General features: G+C 41.1%; 2 protein-coding genes across 2 annotated transcripts; both read left to right on the forward strand.

Annotated features, from left to right (window-relative positions):
• The first annotated feature begins 6,216 nt into the window (after positions 1-6,216).
• On the forward strand, positions 6,217-10,262 carry LOC149283544 (eukaryotic translation initiation factor 3 subunit B). The gene is made up of 16 exons (XM_089497416.1): positions 6,217-6,274; positions 6,383-6,511; positions 6,730-6,887; positions 7,074-7,205; positions 7,307-7,373; positions 7,605-7,651; positions 7,745-7,955; positions 8,051-8,123; positions 8,297-8,419; positions 8,520-8,598; positions 8,721-8,859; positions 8,983-9,108; positions 9,213-9,290; positions 9,377-9,485; positions 9,676-9,786; positions 10,177-10,262. Exons 1-15 carry the CDS (start codon positions 6,221-6,223, stop codon positions 9,771-9,773), a joined length of 1,623 nt encoding a protein of 540 aa, XP_089353542.1. The 5' UTR covers positions 6,217-6,220; the 3' UTR covers positions 9,774-9,786; positions 10,177-10,262.
• Positions 10,263-13,753: 3,491 nt separating this feature from the next.
• LOC149283545 (kinesin-like protein KIF19) lies at positions 13,754-24,118 on the forward strand. The gene is made up of 18 exons (XM_089497481.1): positions 13,754-13,828; positions 14,250-14,360; positions 14,832-14,919; positions 15,380-15,516; positions 15,728-15,853; positions 16,365-16,559; positions 16,995-17,150; positions 17,999-18,121; positions 18,751-18,904; positions 19,241-19,415; positions 19,632-19,818; positions 19,990-20,260; positions 20,370-20,491; positions 21,996-22,153; positions 22,563-22,710; positions 22,804-23,223; positions 23,363-23,516; positions 23,976-24,118. The coding sequence occupies exons 1-18, from the start codon at positions 13,769-13,771 to the stop codon at positions 24,116-24,118; spliced, it is 2,928 nt and encodes a 975-aa protein (XP_089353607.1). The 5' UTR covers positions 13,754-13,768.
• Positions 24,119-25,323: the final 1,205 nt, after the last annotated feature.

Consider the following 25,323-nt stretch of genomic DNA (forward strand, 5'->3'; position numbering starts at 1 on the left):
CACTCCCATCACTCCTGTGTTCCAATGGCCCTTTATCACTCTCATCACTCCTGTGTTCCCATGGCAGGTTGTGTTCGCTGATCCAAGTTTAAAAGGTTAACAGACTGTTAGAAAACCCTTTTGCAATTATGTGACCCCAAACGGCCAGTTATTTAACCCTTGGCGTGCTAGTGGTACCCAGCAGACCAATGGATTACCGCCAGGTGAATGAATGCTTCCACAGAGGGTTACTGGAAATATAAACTAAAATCATTGTACGTTAACTCTTGCAGTTAACGATGAAGCAATGTACCCTTCTGCATATCACCCACCTATTGGTCTCAAAATGGTTAAACCCGCTGGAACATAACCCTTTCAGTGCCAGGATAATGCTAATGAAACTAAAATTATGTGCAGCATCTAGATTTCCTTTCCATTCCCACTACTCTCAGCACAGCAGTCTCTTTTACAATAAATGCTAAGAGTACTCAGTAAGTTATTACCCCTTACCGTGAGCAGTCCTTTGCACTGCTCCCCCACACACCGGACTCCAGGGCTTGTTCCGAAGCGAACGGAAAATACATGCGACGATCTGCACCTCCCTGCGAGACTGAAGCGTAATCCATGCCCTGCTGCAGCTGCGGGACTCAGACAGAAAGCACTGAGGGCTCACTTCCTGTCACTACTTTCCCCAGCTTCACTACTTCCGGCAGCTCTCTGTTCCATGTGAGTACCTAGTCAGTCACATGACCCGCTGGTGCCAGAGGAGAGGTTACTACAAGAAATCCAGTAGCAGCTTGGCAGAGAAAGAGCTAGGATAGGGCTATTTAGGATAATACTAATAATAAATTATAATGAAAACAGCAGAGTGGGGGCAGGGCTTTTTACGTGACTTTGCAGCCAACTGGTAGCAAATCTGGTAACTGAGTAAAGCATTTAGAAGAGGAATGATCGGGGTGAAGATATTGTAAAGTATCAGACTGTAAGCTCCATGGGGCAGAACCCTCCTTCCCCAATGTATTCATACCAATGATACCCCAATCAAAATGAGTGTAGACCACTGTACTTATTATATGTACGTGCGCTTATTGAACTTCCCGTTTATTATGCCGTAAACGATAAAGCACTCAATACACAAATACAAATACACTTACATATATTATATAAATAAGCAATCTGTCAGAGACTGGGCCAAGAATTGGGACTGTGAATGAATAATCGCACCGTAACATACGGCCTATATTATGTATAAATGTTGGTGACGTATTTGTGCCAAAAAAATAGACTAACAAGAGAAACACCCCGACTCCTTAGAATGAATTGTGCTAAACAGCAGAATGGCTTTGTGTTAATCACCCAGTCGGACACTGACTAATGAAAGTCTATGGAGGAAGGGACTTCATTAGCATTGCCATAAAGCATCAGCTCAATGTGGTGTTAAAGCAGGGAAAGTAAGGGAAAAATAAGATGAAACCAGATTTTTGTAATTACCGACTGAGAAAAAATATTTTTCCATTGGAACTTCCCCTTTAAGTAATATTAGGGTGTCACTAATTGCGATCACTAATAAACCTCTCTGTCTTATAACCGATGGTGCTGTCACGGGATGATCAGTCAGTAAATTGACAATATATTGATATACTGATTGATTAGAGGAAAGGACACTGAAATCTACTTGACAATCCTGTAAACGAGGAAGCAATTAAATTCAATAAAACAATATATTAAAAATAACAATATATATAAATATATTATCACATGTATGAATGTATCACATATTACTTCCTAGTACGGCGGGGCCCCAGATGACGGAACCTGTGAAGAGGGGCCCCTTTATTAATATGAAATAAAAAAAAAATCCACTTTTTGCCTCGTTCCGACAATGATTTGGGTAAGTAGTTGCTGTAACCTCATCGCTGTTCTGTGATACAGGCAAGGCGTGCACGGAAACCGTTTTTTATCTAAGAAAAGCACAAGTTAAAAGAAAAAAAGAAACGTCACGGTTAGCTACATGCCTACAAACTGTCCCGTTTTGCACAGGACAGTCCCGATTCTGCACTCTATACCACTGGCCCACTGAGCTCTGTCCCGTTTCTCGTGGACATCGGTATTCTGGAACACAATCCCGTGGTCATTATTTCATTCTCTGGTGTCTGGGAGAATGTGCGCATGCGCAGTAGTATTGCCAGTTTGAGTGACACTCTAGCTTCAGTCCCTGTGAATTGGGAAGTTGGGAGGTATGTAACTAGCATTATATCTATGTAAAAAGTCAGACATCGTGGTAAACAGAGACCTGGCCAATATATACATTTATGGCAAGAGACCATAATCTAAAACTAGAGGGTCAGAGGTTTAGATGTTTTAGTTTACCCTTGGGGTGGTGGATAAATGAAACAGCCTCCCAGCAGAAGTGGTACAGGCTAATACAGTGAGGGAATTTAAACATGCATGGGATAGGGATACGGCTCCTAAATCTAAGACGAGTCCAACAACTGATTAAGGTCTAAATCTCTACACCAGGAACAATTGGCAGACTGAATGGTTCTCATCTGCCGTCATATTCTACGGCCAGGTATGCATAGATTTGTATATTTTTATAATAAACACAATGAGACCTTTTTTGCCAATTAATAATCAACCACTATTCATGCAGATGTATGTAAATTCATTCATCATGCAGGCGGATGCCCTCCTTAACTTTATAAAGGATGGAAAGTAGCGAGGATGCCACCACTGTGATTTTCATCTGAAAAAGAGACCTCCGAGATCCTGCAAGCTTATGTAGTTTTACAATTTATATTCTATGATGGCCCAATAAGTGGTATAAATAATAACTGAAGTTTCTCATGTGTTGTCAGGATTGAGGCACTGGAGACATGGCTCGTCTAGGCTGACCCGGGCGGGGGTCACGGGGGTGTTACCCACTTACAGCGTATATAGGTGATTAAGGATGGGGCTTACATACCATACCCCGGGCGTAATAATAATAATAATATTCTAGTACTGCCATCAGGATGTATAGACATAGCTGCCCACTTCACCTTCCATGTTTTCAGGCCCCGTGATCTGTGGCGCTCCTTATAAGCGCTGTACTGACAAACAATTAAATGCGGGGTCCGGGATAAAGCCCTGCGGACCACCACATAATACCCCAACTATCCACGGAGACATAACCCCCTGTATAACATTGTAACCGCAGGACATTGCACAATACGCTGGTATCGTCGAGGTAGCTTAACGTCCCTTTCTGAGGATTTCTTTTATTGGCGGAAAGTTAATCAGTGATGTCATATTTTGGTTGTTTAATCGTCTTATTGGCCAGACTGAGGAACTGAAGCTTAAAAAATGACTTGCCCAAAACTAAGCAACTATGATTTGATCCGCCATATTTTCTTTATGGTTTGATATAAGTTTCTATAGGCCTGTGTGGGTGCTGGAGCGGTTTCTCAGACATCTGGATACTGCGCCTTTAACGCGATAAAGTATCTTAACACTCAGCAATAATGGAGAGGAGGTTACTTCCTCCATATTGGAACATTCCATTTTCTACTTGAGGGGAGGTATCTACGTTTATGCATTTGCGTACACCTTTTCATCCAAATAAAAAGTCAATAGATTAGTTATATATCCAGTTTTTATGACTAACAATACAAGTGAGGTTTTGTCCCACTGGTAGGCATACAAATGTATATGAGGCACGGATAATTGTCAGTAGCCTCCCCCCCGGGAAGAGTTGGTTCGCTCCTTTTCCGCCAGGCGCCGGGTACTGTGCACATGGCCTGTTAGTGCCGCCAAGCCTCGGCTTTAATTAATTTTCAGGCTGTTAGAAGCTCTGGCTACCGGTAAGCATCAAAAGGCACAACCCAGAGAGACCTTAACCCGCGAGAGACACGGCCCGATCGCAGTCACGGAATGCAGGAAACCGATAACGTGGTAGACGGAGGCGGCTTGGACATGGAAGAGGAGGCCACAGAGGAAGAGCTCTCCTTCAGCGATCCCGAGGACTTCGTGGACGATATCAGCGATGAAGGTGGGGTTGGGAAGCCGTTGCAAGGGACCTAGAGCTCCCCTGCCAGCTGTTCTCCTTGAAACCTGGCTGAGGCCCATGGGAATTGCAGTCCAGCAGGAGAGTTTAGGTTAGGATCGTGATGGGGGTGGGAAGAACCCGGGCCTCCCGGTAGTGTGTACCGCAGCCCCCGCTTACCGCTGATTACTGGAGAAATTAATGCCGCCGGAGCCTGTTAATGAATGAATTTTAGGGTCTTCAAAGAACATAGGTTTCTGCTATAGATCGGTTAATACACAGCGATCTATGGGGGAAGAAGACAAAGGAACGATGTGCGAGCAAAGGACAGAGAGGCTTTAATATGAAACACGATATAAATTAAAGAGACACCCCAGCCATCATAGTCACTTTAATAGGTGCATGATCCCTTCACATCTTTAGGGTGTCCCCTTTTGCAAATGCATGTTAAGGGGTTCTGTGTCCTCCCTGTATGCATTTCCCCCTATTGCCCAATGCAAGGTACCTTCTGCGCAGGAGATGTTTCGCCAAACACTTTCTGGAAGTTTTTTTATTGGAAGAATTCATATTTAAGTACTTTGATGCACGTTCATCTTTATAGGGGGCGTCGGGGACATTAAATGTCACTTTAAGCAGCTTGCAGTATATTCATAGCGCGGAATCCGATCCAACGGAATATTAAACATCATGCCGACAGAGAGGGGTTATTCCATAAAAAATAAATAAATACGGGGTATCGTGTTAAATCAGAACTCAAACGGTCCCATAAATTAAATGTTTGGATGGACGGACGGGGTAGCACGCTTCTCTTCTCTGTGGAAATGATTGGCAGGTGAGATGATGCATCGATAAGGTTTGCGGTGCACTCAGTGCTGTACACCTATCTTTACATCGTGCTTGTAAGACCATAACCTGGACAGGACTGAACCAGAGTCTTCCGGCCCTTTGCTGAATAAAACGTGGTAGTTGGGTACTTTGTAGGGAAGATCCAGAGCTCTGGGAATTGCTCCTCTCGTTATCGGCTCGGTTCCCGCGTGGAATTTCTCCTTGTAATATTTCTCATTGATCTCCTCGCCCTACCGCCATGGAGGATGAGATGTCTTTAGACAGCTTTAGGTTGTGTTTCTCAAGGTAACAGCTTGAGGGCTCTGATTTTGGATGTTTTGTCTGTAGCGGATCAGTCATATGAACCATCTTTGAAGATGCCCTCTAACTAGAATAGCTGAGGACCGTCGAGGAGAGGATGAAAGATGCGAGGAGAATCTAAGAGAGTTCAGACCTGAGAGAGGCAGAAGTGCTTGAAATAAAGTTTAGTCGTTAGTAAAGCGGCATCATCGTTGGATTGGTACTTTATGGGTCTTCTGCTGAAGAGTTGTCCCAAGGATAAGCGTAGCGAGACATGCCATCATGTTGGTCACAGAAGAAAACAACTCCAAGTTGGTTAAGTTTTGGGTGGAAGCCACTGGGATTGGTCATGTGACAATGTAATCTATATTCACCAATCACAATACGTTCTGAAAGTCCCATCGGGTTTCGTGCAGATATCTTGACAACCCGCACCTGCTGGGGATGGAGGCCACTGATGTAGAACCTAGAACAGGCAGACACTTGGTTGAGCAAGTTCGTTCACGTGGAGAGAAATGTTGTAACTAGAAAAAAAAAAAATCAATTTTCTCCCCCCAGAGCTGCTTGGAGATATCTTGGCAGACCGTCCTCAAGAAGCCGACGGCATAGACTCTGTGGTTGTGGTGGATAACGTGCCGCAGGTTGGACCCGACCGACTGGAGAAACTCAAGAACGTTATCAATAAGATCTTTTCTAAGTTTGGAAAAATTACAAATGAATTCTATCCCAATACAGAAGGGACTACTAAAGGGTATGTTTTAAACTTTCCGCTGTGTGACTCTGAAGCCAAAGGTGTCCTAATGACAAGAGGGGCTTGAACACAAATTCATTGAGATCATCTCGGGACTAAATCACATTATTCTCCCCTCCTCTTTCTAGGTATATATTTCTTGAGTACGCGCTACCATCTCAGGCGCAGGAAGCCGTGAAAGGTGCCGATGGCTACAAATTAGACAAGCAGCACACGTTCCGCGTCAACCTCTTCACCGATTTTGATAAGTGAGTACATTCTGCTGGCGTGGCAATCGTGCGTAATCACACGAGGGATGCGCTCGTAATATTGATCCACCGTTACATTTTGCTTGCAGGTACATGGTGATCTGTGATGAATGGGATGTCCCAGAGAAGCAACCGTTTAAAGACTTTGTAAGTGTACCAAACTTTTATTTTAGAGAGAGGGCAATAGGACCACCCGTAGAGATGGCTTCAGAAAACCAGTAATGATGGTACTTTTTTCTTTCTTGTGTTTGTCAGGGGAACCTACGATCGTGGCTTGAGGATCCGGACTGCAGAGACCAGTTCAGCGTTATTTACGAATCGGGAGATCGCACCACCATCTTCTGGACTGATGTCAAGGAGCCCGTTCCCGTCGAGGAGAGAGCTGTAAGTAAACGTCATCAGAATCACTGGTGTTTAATTAAACCGTGTGATTCCATATTGCTTCTGTTGTGGAAGGATGAACATGTATACGGCCTCCATGCTGTTTACTAAGGAAGCTTTCAAACGGGAATATCCTGTAATTCACCTGTTTCCTAAAGATTTGGGTAGCAAATGATGTGCTTCATTTTAAGTTTATTTATTTCTGTTATTGTCATTTTTAGCGTTGGACTGAGACATATGTTCGTTGGTCTCCACGCGGTACTTACCTGGCCACGTTTCACCAGAGGGGTATTGCTCTCTGGGGAGGAGAAAAGTTCAAGCAAATCCAGAGATTCAGCCACCAGGGGGTACAACTCATTGACTTCTCTCCATGTGAAAGGTGTGTGCCGTGTGTTAATGGGCGTCTGTACACTGTTGCTTGCCTTTGCTTGTAAATGCACAGTTTTCCACCAGAGGGCACACTACCTTGTGTGTTTCTTTCCGTTCCATGTTCACCGGCTTTTCTGTTCTCCTGATGTTTCTAAGTCTCAAGAGGACCTTTCATATCTATCTTCTTGTCCTGTAGGTACCTGGTTACATTTAGCCCCCTCATGGACACCAAAGATGACCCCCAAGCCATCATTATCTGGGACACCCTTACAGGACAGAAGAAGAGAGGTTTCCATTGTGAGAGCTCCGCTCACTGGCCTATATTCAAGTATGTAATATCATTTCAACAAATGGTACTACGCTAAAGTAAAACTTCCTTGCTGTTTGATCTCGCACGCCAACGGGTTAACCTGCATTTCTTTGTTCCAGATGGAGCCATGACGGCAAATTCTTTGCCAGAATGACTACGGATACACTTAGTATTTATGAAACACCAGTGAGTATTAAGTCTTGCATCAATGAGTTGACTTGTTCCCAATTTGCTTACTTTAGTGACCTAGCAGAGTTCCTTTTGTGACATTAACAACCAAAAAAACCCATTCATGTGTTCATATGCAAACGTTGCGCAAGGAATGTAAGATGCCGACATTCTCGGTTTGCTTCTCTGACCCATAACAAGATTAACGTCCTAACAAAGCTTTTCTTTTTTTTTTTTTTAATCTTCTAGTCTATGGGTCTGTTGGATAAAAAGAGTTTGAAGATCAGCGGAATAAAGTAAGTTGTGTTTTTTTTTTTTTATAGTTTTTTTTTATGCATCCCCTCTAAATAAATGTGTATATATTTATATTTCGTGTCTTATTTTCTAAGGGACTTCTCTTGGTCTCCTGGTGGTAACATCATAGCATTCTGGGTACCTGAAGACAAAGACATCCCAGCCAGGGTGACTTTAATGCAGCTGCCATCCAGACAAGAGATCAGGGTTAGGAATCTGTTTAACGTGGTTGACTGCAAGCTCCACTGGCAGAAGAACGGTGACTACCTGTGTGTCAAGGTCGACAGGACACCAAAAGGAACGCAGGTGAAAAACTACTGCAGCGATGCTTTTGGGATGCGGTTACGATTTAGTTAATTGTGTGTCGCAAAAACTTGGCTAACTCATTTTCTTTACACCAGGGTGTAGTAACTAACTTTGAGATCTTCAGAATGAGAGAAAAGCAGGTCCCGGTTGATGTGGTGGAAATGAAAGGCAAGTGTCTTGATGGCGTCCTCTGTGACAATTATTTTTAGCTTGTGATTTGGTGGCGTTGTAGCTCCCACCAACAGAGTATGTTTGTGTTATGAAGTTATTCATTATACAGGTTATTGAGGCTAAAGTACCTGCTCTTTCTTTGCATGAATAGTCTTCATTTATTTTGATAGATGGTATCATTGCCTTTGCTTGGGAGCCGAACGGAAGCAAGTTTGCCGTGCTGCACGGTGAAGTCCCCAGAATATCCGTTTCTTTCTACCATGTCAAAAACAACGGGAAGATTGAGTTGATAAGTATGTTCAGAATCCTTCATCGGTTTGCTGTTGTCTACAATCACCTTGTAAGTTTCTAAAATAATTGTACCTTTTTTTTTTTTTTTTTTCCCTCAACCAGAAATGTATGACAAGCAGCAGGCCAACACAATCTTTTGGAGTCCACAAGGGCAGTTCTTGGTCCTGGCTGGTCTGAGAAGGTGAGTTTTTGGTTCCTGCTGCTTTTAGGAACCTGAATAAGAGTTTACAATATTCAAACCGTAAGCGTGAAGCCCATAAAACACCAACTTTGTTACTAAATCAAAGCCTCCATGTTTTCCAGCATGAATGGAGCTTTGGCCTTTGTTGACACATCAGATTGCACAATAATGAACATTGCCGAGCATTACACAGCCTCCGATGTGGAGTGGGATCCGACAGGCCGCTATGTAGTCACCTCTGTATCCTGGTGGAGCCACAAAGTAAGTGTTTCAGGAGAGGCTGTCAAGATTTGTCTTGAGTCGTAAAAAACTACGTGGACATCTTTAGGTAGAAGTATCTTTGGAGAGAATTTCCTATTGTTTAACATGAAACCCTCTCTCCAGGTGGATAATGCGTATTGGTTGTGGACATTCCAAGGCCGTCTTCTTCAGAAGAACAGCAAAGACAGGTTTTGCCAACTTCTCTGGAGGCCAAGACCACCAACTCTGCTCAGCCAGGATGAAATAAAGGTGGGTGGTATTTGTTGGTTATAGCGCATGTGTCTAGTTAACTGGTGCATAGTCATCTCTTCCCCATGTGGATGGCGATAACTACAATTCCTTGTCTGTTACAGCAAATTAAAAAGGACCTGAAGAAATACTCCAAGATCTTTGAACAGAAGGATCGTTTAAGTCAGTCCAAGGCCTCAAAGGTAAATTGGTATTTCATGGACTGAAAAACGGCAAAGAACAGCTTTTCTCTGCAGATTGTAATCGTCTGTGATTATTCGTTTTCAAGGAACTTGTTGATCGTAGAAGAACTATGATGGAAGAGTACAGAAGCTACCGAGAAATGGCGCAGAAGCTCTACCAAGAACAGAAATCCGCTCGTCTGGAGCTCAGAGGAGGTAAATCTGCCCCGTGGTCGTCAAAGTGGAAATTTTATGAGAAAAAAGCTTGGATTGATCACTAAATAGGAGCCTGTTTTAAATATTTCTACTGCTCGTGTGAAGCTGACCGTTCCTGTGTGATGCTTTTCATGCATTAAAGCTGCTTAACAAATGTATTTGGAAATTCTAATTATTGTATCCTTGCTAGGTGTGGACACGGATGAGCTGGACAGCAACATAGATGACTGGGAGGAAGAGACAATTGAGTTCTTTGTAACTGAAGAAATTTTCCCTCTGGAGGAGTAGTCCGCTACAACAGGTTGGTTAATTGGGTTTCGATATATAGATAGATAGATAGATATATAATTTATATATTTGTCCGATACGTTATTGATTTAAAGTTCTGGTAATCTGGGAAGAAGCTGCAGGGCTTTAAATGTGTACATTAGACCCTGAAGGTTTATTACGAACAAGATGTCGGTAGCCAAAGACCAACCTGGAGGTATCTACCAGATGAAAGTGATTATTAAAAGACTCGCACAGACGGATCTTTGTTTCAATCCAGGGGAACGTCTGTAGAAAACGGTCAACGAGGGCTTTCTATAGAAATGTTGTAGATTTGTGCTTTATTTGCCCCAGCGTGACGAGTGTTTTTAATATGCGAATAATTTCTAACATTTACTTTGTTGTTTTTTTTTCATGTTTTCAGCACCATCCTATCAAGAAGTGACATCTTTTATACCAGGTCTCCAAGGTTCTGTTTTACTCCTTCACCTGCGACCTTGAATGGACAATACACGTCTCCTTTCTAAAGTTGTGCCTTTTTTTTAATCTTCGCTGGAAGATTTTTCCCAAAGGGCACGGCTTTTTAACATAATACTCTCTTTCGAAATACCGTCAGTGAAATAAGAACCATGAGATCTATGCTGTCGCTGTTAATCGATCGGCCAGTCCGCTACATCTTAAATTGGCCTTCCCAAGCTCGATGCACGTCGGTTTGGCTTACGAGGGGCTTTTTCTGCTTCCACACAGAATGGACAGTCAACTGTTCTGACTGGCGAACACTTGGTAAAAAGAGAAATATTGTTAACGTGCATTTCGGCGTCCTGATCCAGCACTACAGTGGACTGTATCCTCCTCCATTCAGATTGCGACTTTGTGGGATTAAGATGGAATTTAAAGTAAACATATATTTAAAAAAAAAAAAAGTGTCTTTCTTTCCTTAGTAACAGTTTTAAGGTATTAAAAAAAATAAATAAAAAAAATGTGTTAAAATATTTATAATCAAGAGGGGGCAAAAGTTGGAGATATAGGGTTGGTAAGGAGAAGGTCTTGGTCTTCAGCGGTCTAACCTTGGCCTTCTCCATAATGGTGGTAATTCAAAAGGGGAGCCGAGGCAATCGTTTTACTAAAAATCTATTTAGAATGGGGTAATGTTACTTTGTATCCACTGGAGGAGCATTTTTTTTTAAGGTGGGGGGACCCTGTAAGTATCTTTGGTGGTGGAAGTTCAGGAAAGACGGCCCGTAATGAAGTACAATTGCTGCTGTTTCTGACAAAGTCAAGTATCCAGGAGAGGGAGCCGCTTGTGTGATATCGGCAGTGACGTCTGTAATGGTTTTCTCCCTACCTACACTATTGTATATACATACGTAGACACACACGCACACACATTGTTCATGTCGCTGCCATTCAAGAGTTTGGGGGCACTTGTCCCTTGTTTTTAAAAGAAAAGCAAATTTTGTCCATTAAAATAACATGAAATGGATCAGAAATACTGTGCGGACGTTAATGTTGCGAACGACTTGTAGCTAAAAACTGTTGGTTTTTTTTTTGTTTTTTTAATGGAATATCTTCATTAAATGAAGCCCCTTTATCCCTCCCATCACCACTGTGCTTCTACGCCATGTATATGCTGATAAAAGGTTAGGTTTTAAAAGGCCAATGGATCCTTAGAAACCCCTTTTGCAATTATGTTACAGCTAGAAAAGTGACCCCAAACATATGCGAAAATGTCCATCTGGATTTTCTTAAATCAAATAGTTTTAACGGGTGTGAAAGAGATTGGGGGAAGGAGCTGAGCTAAAGTTTGTGCCGATTCACACGGAGGACAGGTGGGTAACCTGGAGGACCCAGTCAAAGCTCCGAAGTTCATTAATTAGACGTAAAAAGACTTGCTTTATCCTTCTATAATCGCGTAGCCTGTTCGGAATATCAATCAAGGCTGTCGTAAACTCATCACAGAAGATGACTCCGGGGTTTCTATGTGACCAATATTTTACAGACTAAAAGAAAAAAAAAAACGATTCCGCTTCGTTTCTTATTTTATTTTTATACAGAATGTTTCTTGACATCTCCTGCGAATGCCTCCATCGGTTCCTTAAAACTACGCTTCCTAGAAGGTGGTGCAGCTGGTATTTTCTGAGCTTCAGTTACCATGGCAACTACACCGGTGTCATGACAATGATGGCCTCTATAGGGAATAACAAAAAAAAAACCATTGGTTTTCCTCTAGTAATAATGTTAAGCAATAGAAATAAAAACATACATATAGACAAGCATACGGACGTACCTGGGAACCTATATATTAACCCTTTAACAGCCCAGTGGGAATTTTCTATGTAGTGAGTTGCCAAATGGTTCTAATACTTGTCGTCATGGAAACTTTGACTTGTCATTATGTAAAGATATACCTGAGGCACCTCCAACCCTTAAGAGTTCCCAGGTAAGCCCATGAAACTTATTATTAACGCGGCAGGACGGGTATTGCGCATGTGCTACAGCCAACTTTCAATAATATGGGTGGAGGGTGACGTCTCCACCGCTTTCTGTCCCACGTCCCATCACAGCTTTCCCCCAATGGCCACCCTAATTATTAAGAGAGCCGAGAACCCTACCCGACAAGCAAATCAATAAGAATATTTTTTTTTTCTCATTTTGCTTTTGATTCATGGGAAATTAAGGCAAATTTCCAGTCCATTATATACGTGTTTTGTACCTTATGCATGCAGTGCTAAAAAGGCAGAAATGTATCGATTTTTGGTCATTGCTATATAGTTTCACTTTTTTTTATTTTTTTTTTTAGTTCTTCGGCAAACTTTTAACAAGAAATACACAATTGTTATATTTTTAGGGAACAGTAAAGCAAATGGAAAGAAACATAAAAAAATAAAATAAATATTTTCCATATTCTATCTATTTTTTACATAATTAAAAAAAAAGGGTCATAAAGAGAAATTATTTGCTCTCAGTATTTTATTTTGCTACATTTTTAATTCTCGTTTTAGGGAAATATGGAAACAAATCCCTGTTGACATCAGTGATCACACGCTCATCGTATATCCCAGCCCTTTCTTATCTTCCCATACAGAGTTGGTTTTCTCTGAGCTGATGTAATTATTTCAAGGGAATTCAAACCAACAGGGAATTTTTTGTCGCAATCGCTGTTGTATTTCCAGGTGATTTGTCGTCCTGTCCTATATGTCAGCGCAACTAAAATTTCCAGCTATTTTAACCCGATAACTACGACGGTGAACTTGGCCCGGACTTGAAAAACATGAACGACCATAGCAGGAAGTATCGTTTCCACCAGTTCACCGTAAGTACCTGGAATCATTAACGTATATCAATCTACGATAAGCTTGTCATTCGCTAAGGCTTGAGGGACTTAATTAGTGACTTTTTTTCAAGTAACGTAGCATTTGTTGATAGAGAAGGTAGTTTCCTTAGCAATGTCATGCAAAATGATTACGTTGTTGGATATCTCTTAAAACAATTCAATTGAAGGGGTATCGAGCTGATGGGGAGCCCCACCAAGAAGTTCTTTTCTACCTTTATAACCAAATGCATGTCTGAGGTTGGTTCTAGTGACTAAGTTTCGTTAGGGTACCGTAGGACACAACGCATTCATGGGGCCAAGCATGTGTCATATAGATATGAGATCCTAAAACACATCCAGGACTGGACTGACGATGACGAGGTGGCCCTGGCACTTTAAGGCCAGCGGCCATCTAATGACATAAATATGTGTGGCCACATGCTACGTCTTTATGCTCATGAAGCGTGCAGCCGGGCAGATCCAGCCGCATGCTGCAGCCCCTAGAGGGGCAGACTGGGTGGGTGTGTGGCTCTCTCGGCCCAAGGCCCACTAGGCATTCGCTCGATGTGCCAGATGGCCAGTCCAGGCCTGAACACATCACAAGCCTATTGTCTAAACTGGCCAGAAACATTTCTAGGAGAGTCAACGTCTCAAACCATGTTTTAACAGTAATGTTCTGTAGGTCGCTCTACGTGTTCGGCCGATGAATGAGACCGAAATAGACAAGGACGCCACCATCATAGCACAAAAAGTTGGAGAGCAGGTAAGAAATATATAGTGGAAAGCCTCTGAATATTCCAGTGAATGTGTTACAGCTACAATAATATTTACTAATAGAACATTCTAAATTCTGTAGCAACGGAAGCCGAGATCAAAACTACAGCGATATAGTAAAATACCAGAGAACGGGTGTGGATTCAAAATGGATCACATATGTTACAAGAAAATGTACGCATCTAATAACAGTATAGATGGGATGTGGGTGAAGAAACCGTAGGAAGAAAGGGCTGTTGGCTCTACTCAAGGCCAAAATCACCATAAGCTGCTACCTAGACAACCACTCTTGCCCCATACCCTTTCCATTTTCCGTTTGCTTGGGCTTCCAGCACTTCTGTAGGTCTCTCATGGTGCCTTTTTATAGCACATATAATTCTCAGTATAATGTTCCTCACATTCTTCTACAGATGGTCGTGCTAATGGACCCAACAGAAGGTCCCGATGATGTTCTTCGCACCAATAGATCACGAGAAAAGACCTTTATATTTGACACGGTCTTCGATATGGAAGCAACGCAGGTGAAGTTTCCCGTTTCTTGATGGTGCGAATAAATACTAAACTGAAATATTTGAAAATGCCCTAATAGTATATAAAACAGTCAAAACTGACAAAACTGAGAATTGGCTCCTACGGCTGTGACTGCAAAGCTGTCAGCAGTGAGTCTTGACTTTAACCCACTGAGACCATGTACCTTGTGGTTTATGGTGAACGTCCAGTTTTCAGTCATGTCCTGATTATTCTAAGATAGATCCTGATGATGTCAAAACCCTACCAGGGGTTGGTCCATGGGCTTTAACCTATGGATAGATAAGTGATCAGAATCCAAAGGCTCCCTTGAAACAGCCTATGTCATCAAACTGCCTTTGACAAAGTTGATGTAGGATAGAGATGTCCTTAGAGTTCATAAACTCTAATTAAACGCTAAAGTGCTTTTTTTTTATTTTTAGCAAATTTTATTGAAATTGTTTCAAATAAGTTTTATTTTTTAGGAAGAGGTGTATATATCAACAATCAAAAACCTGATTGAAGGAGTGATTTCTGGCTACAATGCTACTGTGTTTGCATATGGCTCAACAGGTACTGGTCTATTATGTATTTTAATTTGGCGATGAGTATACAAGAATAGGACTTGTGGTGGACCTTTAAGTAAATGCCTATAGACCTCAATTTATTCCACATGGCCTGTATATAAACCATGCATATAAAACTACCCCGGTTTGGAACCAAAGTTCTAATCAATGTTAACATAGTAAGCGACGCCACCAAGGCCACTTCTTTGGGGACACCATGCTAAAGTCCTCCTGAAATGTTGGATTTGCTTGGTTTTATTCTACTTTATTCTTTTTTCAGATGTGATCTGTATTTAAACATCCAATAAGCCTCTATTGTCTACAGTTTTAGAATATATTCACATGAATTAAAGTGGGAGTATTTTAAAAGGGAAAACTCAATATTGTAAAAAAAAATATTTTTAACACCTTTTATCATTTCTTCTTAAACAATTTCCTTCTTATCTTTGCCTTCTGATTCTCTTCAGGTACCGGTAAAACATACACTATGCTAGGGATGGACTGTGACCCTGGGATATACATCCGAACACTGAATGACCTCTTCAAAGCCATTGAAGGCACTAGTGACAGTATGGATTATACCGTGTCCATGTCCTATCTGGAGGTGAACCTCTTTATGGAATTTTTATATATCTTGCTCAGATCTCTGCCTTTTGATTGTTTTTTTTTTTTTAACTATGTATCCAGGTGCAACTGGTTTGGAAATCCAGTCAAGGTCAGCCTGCTGCCTAGTTCCTTGATGTTTTGCTGACCAATTTTCATAAAAATACTCTGTTTATACGAATAGCTTTGTACCTCTCTCTTCAAACTTGCAGATCTACAATGATATAATACGTGACCTCTTAAACCCTTCTTCGGGAGTTCTGGAACTCCGAGAAGATGCCAAAGGTGTTATCCAGATTGCGGGAATAACAGAGTTTTCTACCAGTAATGCTAATGAGGTATATGCCACATAATCTGATTGGGGTTATTACTCTACCTCTTAAATTTAAGATTTGTCTAGAAGCCTAAATGGATACAATTGTGGAGAGTTGGACGGTGAGATCCACCTATGTAAAAACAAAGAGGACATATCATGTTTTAATCAGACATTCTGTACTTTATTGGATTCCTGGGGTCTTATATAGTTAAAGTCACTTTCTCTCACCCAGAAGTTAAAAAAATTAACCTTTCTTGTTGTAATGTTCTAAAGCATCCTGCCCATTTGCACTGTTGTCGAGGCTCTGAGTTTAAGCAAACAAATGAACCATATCTCTGTCCCACAACTTAGTAAATAGGGCATATTCAACCCATGTAGACCTTGCATCATCCATCGTCTACCTCTTTCTCTTACTGGTTATCCTTATAACTAGGTGCTCTTTAAATATAATCCAGCCCATTAAATGTTTTGACAGTTTAATGTCTTGAGACAAAAGTCTTTATACACTTATTGCAAAAGGATTTTTTTGGTAGATAATGCAGTTGCTGAGAAAAGGAAACAAGCAACGCACTCAAGAGCCAACAGCTGCCAACAAGACATCTTCCCGGTCTCATGCAGTTCTCCAGGTCACCGTGAGACAGAAAAGCAGAGCGAAGAACACAAACGAAGAAGTCCGAATAGGCAAACTGTTCATGATAGACCTTGCAGGCTCCGAAAGAGCATCCCAGGTATAACTCTATCAGAATTATAGCACACAAGAGGAAACAGTGTATCGCTATGAGTATTAGCCAGGCTATACATTCTTAAGAACATTTTGGCGAAACAATGTAATTGAGGCAATGGTTGTAAATGGCTGATGACCGATTCATTCTCTTTTGCCTCTGTCAGTGTCAACGTCTCTGCTTGTATTAGGAGTTATAACTGGAGCAGGACTCATCATCCCATATAACCATAACTTCCTCTAATTCTCTTGTAGAGGTCATAAATGCAATTGGTATTGACGGTTCCATACACTGCAGTCATACATTAGATCTGTAATCCCCCATGGTCTTTGACTGGCCCCAACAATATAGTTATCATGATTGAAGACCACTGAACGTCTATAGAGCTTCTGATCCTTAAAGAAACAATAGAATCATAATGCTTTCCCTGTCTCCAACCAGGTCACTCAGAACCATGAGAAGAGAATGAAAGAAGGAGCTCACATTAACCGCTCCCTTTTGGCCTTGGGAAACTGCATCACAGCCCTAAGTGAAAAAGGGAGCGGGCGAAATCATCACGTCAACTTCCGAGACAGCAAACTCACGCGGTTATTAAAAGTATGTCACATTGTATCATCTGTCCAGGCTTCCCATTGTGTACATCCCGCAGAACATTGTTTATGGGTCCTATTAAAGTTCAATATGGTTAAATGTCACCCGTTTTCCTAATCCATACCCCACACCTGTCTAATTCTTAGAGGTCATGCCATTTATAGGTCCAGCACCGAAAAACAGTTAACAAGTTAAAGGAGAGATTTCTTATGGCCCGAACGCTTACGCTAATCTGATTTTTTTGTATGTAATGGCCACTTGCCCCAATAAAAGGTGTTGCCTTCTATTCAAGACTCCATTGCGTATCTAATGAGACTATAAAATAAAATATAAAATGAGACTATAAAATATGTAAGATTTGCAAGAGGAGCTCAAGGTGAAACATTTAATTTCATCAATTAAACTAACCAATTTCTCAAGCAAGAGGAGTTGGCTCTTTAATGCATACTTGAATTGGAAGCGTTATGTACATAGGTCCAGCGTGACCTTTGTTTCAGGGATAAAATCCATTTCACCTTACCACATCTGAAATTCACAATGAATAACCTCCAGAAAGGCAGATGTTACGCTACTCATGCAATTCGAGAACTAAACATGTTAATCTCTGTTCTGGTTATTGACTCTATCTCTATCTCAAATCCCAGCGCTATTATTTTGGTACTTAACTCCACTTAAGAAAATGAAGTGTTCACTTAGCTGTGCTGCACTCAGGACCAAAGCCTAGAATCCTAGAATGGCTTGTCAATTAAAACCACAGTGGTTTTGTAATTGAAAGTAGGTTGAAATAGGTCTCTCAATGTTTGTGCTCCGAGCACTGATGGAATGAAACATAACCAAGACCTTTTGTTTCACAGGACGCATTAGGTGGGAACAGTAGAACGGTCATGATTGCGCACATAAGCCCGGCTAGTACTTCATTTGAGGAATCTCGCACGACCCTCATCTACGCATACAGAGCAAAGAACATTAAAACAAGGGTGAGACCATTAATACAGAAACATAGAAACATGGAATTTGCCAGCAGATAATATCCATTCAACCCATCCAGTCTTACTATTTTTCCTGACTCAGACCCTAATCAGTTCTCGGACCTATATATATAAATAATACCCTAAATCTTGAAAGTGATGCCCCTTATAGGTCCAACACAGAAAAGCAGTTGAAGAGTTGAAGGAGAGCCCTCTGAGGTCCCTAAAACCTCAACGGCCTAATGCCACAGGCCAGGAACTCACAGCCAAGGGTCCTCCCAGCAAATCCTCCGTCTCTCAATACCCCAACGAAGGCAGCATGTGCCCTCTGTATGCCTTAGGCTCTTCCCAGACCCACTGTGACCCCCAGACCAAAACCAAATCCAGAACCTTTATGAATAGAGAAGGAACTATTTCACCTCTTTCAGATAAAAACTGAAAATGGTTTTACTGGATTGACCAAAACCAATCCAGACCAAAACCAATCCAGAACCATTATGAATAGGGAAGGAACTATTTTACCTCTTTGAAACAAAACTGAAAATGGCTTTACTGGATTGACGCCTAATCCAGATGAACAGACTAAGTTTTAATTAATGAAAAAAATGTCTTTCCAATGGTTTGTTTGTCCCCATTAGGTAAAAAGAAATCTACAGAATGTCTCCTACCACATAGCTCAGTACAACAGCATCATTGCCGAACTCCACAAGGAAATCGAGCGCCTGAAAGAGACAGTGAAGCAGCACGAAAAAGAACAGAAACCAAACGGTGCCGACAGCGAAAATGTGCAAGGTATTTTTTAAACCCATTATACAAAAAGAAAAACACGTGGTTGGCCTTGGCTGTCAATGGGTTGCAGACAAGTAATTTCTGTTTTATGTGCACTTCGCTATTGTAACGGTTCTTGGTGTTATAGTTCCGCACATGGATCGTTTTCTGTGCTTCTGCTTTAAATGTCATGGAGAGATGGAGGTCTTGGGGTAGGTCTTGCTTCCATTTGTCATCAACGAAGAGAAAGAAACTGAACGAAAACCATTCAGATGGAACCGGTGCCTTAATAAGCCATAGGCATTATTTCTTCCTTCATTTACAGATTCAGTGACAATGTATCTTTTCTGCCTTCCATAGAGGAATCTGAGCAGATCTGTTGCTCATTCCAGTCCAATGAGATGAAAAACCTCCGACAACAGCTCGTCAGTGCGTTTGAAGATCAGATGGAGATGAGACGCAGCCTCATGCAGCTGGAAAACTCCAACATAGAACTGCATATTGATACCTCCAGACACCTCGTTACTATTGCAGAGTAAGTTCCAAAGAAACTCAAGAATTATACTTTTCTTTAAACAAATAATTAATACATTTTGTCATCAGGAAAATGGAGGAGAGACAGGGCATATGGTAGAACATATTAAAATAGACATATGAGGCAAAATTTACAAGGGGGGAGTATATATTGACTTAGCAAGAAGTCATGAGAAGCTTAGAGGTACAGTGTAAGGAATTATTTCCTCTGCCACAGCTGGGAACAGGATAAAGCCCGACGTGCTTCCAAACTTCAAGAGAAGTTCAGGAACAAGGTGGCTGATGACATGGACACAGAAGAAGAGGAAGAAGAAGCTGATTCTCCCGAACCCCATGAAGTCATGGTGGCCAGAGAAGAAATTAACATGCTCCTTGCGGAACAGAGGAAAACTGCCGCCCTTAAGGTTGGTCTGAGCTTCCATGTCCTAAGCACTAGGATGATTTTCTGATAAGTATTCTGAAAGGTATTGGACTATGTTCTAGATAAAATATTATTATAATGCAGATTATATGACCTCAGCTATTTCTAAGGCTATCCGTTATGAGGTCAGGATTTCTGAGTTTTTCCCATACAGGCTGACCTGGAAAAGCGGTTAGCAGAGACAAAACTCAAAGCGTCTCAACTGGAGCAGCTACTTCCGAAGCAGATCACTAGCGGGGATCAGCAAGAGGTCCTGAAGTTGCTTTGCAGAGTTCACGAGCTGGAAGTTGGGAACACTGAGTTGCAGGCCAAGTCCTTGTGCAAGGAGAACCTCCTTTATCAGAAGGACTTTGTGATCCTGCGTTACCAACAGCACCGCGCTCTCTGTGAAGAAATCATTCAATGCCAACGGGCGCTGATAGAAGGTGCATGGGGTGATAAAAGCGGGGTGGGTGAAAATAATATTGAAAGGCCTAGCATCACTTTAAATATTCTTTATATGATGAAAGGCATTGTTCTTTTATTCTGTTGCAGACAATAAGCTTCATGTTCCAGACTGTGTAGAAAAGCTTTACCGGGTGTACTCCAAGGAACTTGAGGAAGGAACTTTAAATCGGCTACAGCAGCTTCATTCTGTCTTATCAAGTACACTTGGGGTATGTGCCTTTATAATGATCCAGTGTCATACAGAAATTATTTCCTAAATGTGTTTTCATATGAGTGGTAAGGGAAGCTGGGTCTGAAATATTTTTGCAACCACTACCACCGAACCTTAGCCCACCACCACCCCTGGAGGGGTTGCCTTGAGGCAGGTATTCCTAGTACTACTAGAAGGGTCCACAGCCATTAACTTCAAACTACAGACCTCACTTTACGTGCATCCTATTGTCTACATGTTGATAGGGATTCAGGTACTGGGTTATGACATGAAAACCTGGTGCCTGCACTCTCCCTACGGCGAATCTCCACGTGCATCCTTCATCGAATCCCCAACTTTATAATTTATTGCTACTTTTATGCAAAACAGGGACAGACAGGGCCAACAAATGCCTTAAGTGTTTCGGGTAGCTGTCAAGTGGAGGTTTACCTTGTAACAAGTAACTTGTATGCCAAGCCACGCGAAGCAGAAGAAAATAGATTTGAGTAGTTGTTGGAGGCTCTGCTCTTCCTTCTCCAATGCTAGACCACTAGGTACCCGTTGGCTTTTCTAAAAAGCTGATTTATAATTTTAAATATGATGGTTTAGTCTCCTGAAAATATATGTTTTCCCATCCTTCTATATCTAGAACGTCTGCTTGAGCAGCAATCAGAGAAGGTTCCATGAACCATTAACATAGACCTTAATATCCTCGTCGGTCAGTATAGCTGCTCTCAACTCTTTTGAAATCGTGTATCATGCAGATTCGATGTCATATCTGTTTTGTCCGAGGGAGAAAAAAAAAACATTACATACACGGTGTTCTAGCTAACCTATTACAACAACAAATTGCATGTCATTTTCCCAGTGGAGTAAAAGCCAAGCAAACTACATCACAGAGGGAGCCTTTTAAAACAGTGACAACTGGCGACAGAAAATTGTTTGCATATGGTATATTCACTCCAATTACATGTTCTACAGTCAGCTGTTTCAACACAGCAAATATGAAATAGGTAATTAGTTTAAAAAAGTAGTCAAGTTCATCAATATCAGGAAAGAGGTTTTTTTGTATCTGGTGGAAAAAGCAAAAATAATCTTAAAAAAATATTCTCTATGCCTAAAGTGATCACTATTACCTGTACTTAATTTAATTGCCATTGTCTGGTTTTGATGGGAAAATTTTCTTTACGCATAGATACACTTTATCTGTCTGTTTGTCTAGTTCCTTTTTTTACCTGTTGGGATGTACCTGCAAAACCAACATTATTTTACGGATGAGTGGAGTAGTTACAATTTTCAAGACCAAATACTTTAGCTACATTTAGAATGTCGGAAGTCATAAAGGAGCAATACTCATGGGGCCATAAGTAGCGTGGTGGCTCTTCACATTGGGTGAAGTTTTTTGAGGTCATTAGAAGAGTAGGGTGTTTGAGAAGCCCAGCATCAATAACATGACACTATCAGCTTTTTGGATGTATGTATTTTTAATATCCTGTAATGTGTATTCATGTGATACTTTGTAGAATGAACCCACGGAAAACAAGAAGGACCTCCAGGGGCTTGGAAAGTCGTGTGTCCACTTAGATATTGAGCAACTTCAAAAAGTGGTATCCGACGGTAGGAAAAATGTTCATTCCCGAGCAAAAGTTGATCTTCCACCGATTGTGTGTGAATCAGGCAGGTAATCATTCACTAAAAAAGTTGGAATTGTAGTCTTACGTATAATGAAAAAACAATTCTTTCCATCTGAAGGCCTGTGAACCAGATGCGACCTTCAAAGGGTTTTGTGAGTCTCCAACCGCGCATACTTCAAGCCTATATTTTGTACTTTATAGTATCATTAGCTAAATAGCGATAAGCTCCAGCAGATGATACTTCTCAGTAGTATACAGCTCACATTGTGAAAATGTTGGACTACTTTTTTGAAGGAAAGATGTATTATTTAATGAGTTTTATAGAGTTTCTGTAATTCTCTTTTCTGTCTCATTTTTTAAAGTGATAAATGAAAAAATAAACATTATACGAAAGACAGTTCTGGTACATTAATGTATTATAACCATACCTGGGAACTGTCTGGGTTTCTCCCGGAGACTCCGGGTGAAGCGCCGCTCAACTGTAAATATTTCTTACCACAGCGACAGTAAAACATCCAAATCTACTCCCAATTTGATTCAAACACGGGAGAATTCCAGTCTGACTCCTACCATCTTACATCCAGCAAGAACACCAATACGGCAGGTCAGTGAAGCATTTGTGTGTAAACTGCATGCTTTGTACATCACTGTTTTAGAAAATTATTGTTCCATAACTTAAAGAATTGATTCTTAACAGAACTCAAACACGCGAAACCCGATTTCCAGCAATCATCTGCATACTGAGAGAAGAGACTCCATATCATTCCCTCCGTTGGTTGCTGAACCTGATGAAATAGCTATTGGAACCAAGAGCATTTCTCTAGTAGCAGCTAGAAGACGCTCAAGGGTTCTTGGTCAAGAGTCCTCGTTCTTCCAAGAAAATACAAGCAGCCTTAAACCACTGCATGCTCTGGAGCCAAAGGATGTTCAGTCTAAATGTTTTCATAGCCCCTTAAGGAAAAAAAATGAGAGACAGTCCTTAGAACTTCCAACAAGAAATGACTTTAAGAAGGATCTTTTTCCACTCAAATCAAAAAAAGGGGTAATGAGCGAGAAAATCATTGAAAGAAAGTATAACAACCAAAGGTCGCGTTCATTTGAAGCCATCCGTGCAGAGGTAACAATTTCTCTTGCATGTATCATCCTTTAATGGTGATTTCCACCTACTCTTTGAACTATAACACTCTGATAAAATAATATACTATGTGAGATGATTAGCTCTTCATTATGATTTCATAACCGACAATTTGTTTCAGCTCCCGAAGGTGAAGCCTCAAAGCCTACACAAGCATAACAACATCACTCATCCCATTGCAACTTCCATTGGATTTAGGTTGAAGACTTTTGTGAGGCCCAGCAACATCAGCCATATTCCCAGCACCATTCCAGTGGTGGTCCTTAAGGAAATAGGTATACGCTCAGCATTTTTAACCAAAAGTGTATGCCAAACAAGTCTTCAGGAAGCCACTCATCTTGGCGAACAGAGCGAAGGGTAGTGGGAAGCAAGTCTCATTGGAAGAAAATGTTCCAAATATCTTCAACCATTACTATCTCTAAATCCCACCACTTGTGATGGTCCATAATTCCACATCCTCTGGACCTCTCTATAGGGTTCCTTAATCAAAGGACTTTCAGGAATTCACTAAAAGCAGCTATTGTTCAACCAACAAAACCGCTTTAGTTCCTAATTTTTTACCCGCTTTACAACCTCACCCGATACTCCATCCTTTTGTCTTAACTCTTCTTTTTTGGGGCACTTTGCTAACAGTTTAATATAATATCACCTAGTGGTGTGGTGTAAAGAATGCATTATGCAGTGTAGGGTGGAATTTTGCCATTCTTTATGAAAATCTCTTTTGATTTTTGCAGATCAAAGTAAAGGCGGATTGCAGATTCCCAAGGCCAGTCAGTCACCGCCAAGCACAGTTCATCTCAACAACATGGTCCACAGCAAGGTCAAACCCTACGCAAGAGATTTAAAGGTCAATCATACAAATATCTATCATTCATAACATCGGGGCACAATAGATGCATTGAAAAATATAATTTTCTATTTTTTGGGGGGTGGATTCAGAATGAGCAGTAGAATGAGGGTTATGATAGTTGATGGGATAGGCACATTGCTCCTGAATCTAAGATGAGACCAACGGCTGATTAAGATCTAAGTCTTTGCAGCAAGATTTGGTTAAATTAAAGGTCTGGTAGACATTGTTTAAAAGCTTGTAAAATTTGACATAGAAGTGGAAACCCTGCTGCCTATTAGACGTCATTGGTGTTTTATTGTTGAATAAACGTTTGTTAAGTAGCATTAAGTCTGATGAATTATACATTGATGTTGGAAAAATAACCACTTGCTGCAGATTGAATGAGAAACATGCTTTTGTCTGTAAATGCCTGGAGGGATGTTCTCTATTCACTACCATTTGTGCCCATATGCCAGCTGTTTATTGTGCTCCACTCACAATTATTTTACCAGTTTATTAGGGTGTTGGGACGCTTGCCAAGTATTTGTGGGACTTTGATATAGGCTATAAATTGAGTCTTAAAGGTGCCGTTCCACCTATGCTACAGAATTCTATACATTTTGTATCGTTTGCCTTGTTTGCTTGTATTACTTAAAAAAACAAAACACAGACAGTTTGATTCAGAAATATGATAAGTAAAAACTCTGTTCTCTTGGAACATGTTTTGAGACTTTAAGTTTGTAACTGTGGTTCATGTTACTTTTCTGTTTAGGTCCCAGGGAGGTTGTAATGAGCCAGACAAATACAACTTTCTCCAACAATATTTAAATGCGTTCCCAAAGAGACATTCAAGATCAACAGAAACCAGAAAGCGGGAACAGAAAATAAGCAGGATAGCTTTGTGAAGATTGACAAGACAAAGATTTGAGGGTCATAGACGGGACAACCCCAGTACACGCCAAACCACCACTTTACCTCCTGGGAACATTGTTCATAGTATACATTTTGAGGATCTGGACACGCAAAATAAAATGTCAACTCTTAAGCTAACTGTCCTATTGACTTGCATGGAGAGAAGCAATGATTGCAACCTAGCCCCCCAGGTGGATACAATAGACTGTATGCCATCAACTGTGGACCTTGTGCATTGCAAGTTTAAAGGTTAACCGATAACCCATGATTTTTTGTAGAGCTTCATAATTAAGTAGCGTAGTTAGCAGTCTTTAAACCGGTGTACATAGCTGATAAGATAT

Source organism: Sceloporus occidentalis, unplaced genomic scaffold (genome assembly GCF_023333645.1).
Source record: "Sceloporus occidentalis isolate IW3139 unplaced genomic scaffold, rSceOcc1.0.p SCAF_103, whole genome shotgun sequence".
NCBI classification, from domain to species: Eukaryota; Metazoa; Chordata; class Lepidosauria; order Squamata; family Phrynosomatidae; genus Sceloporus; species Sceloporus occidentalis.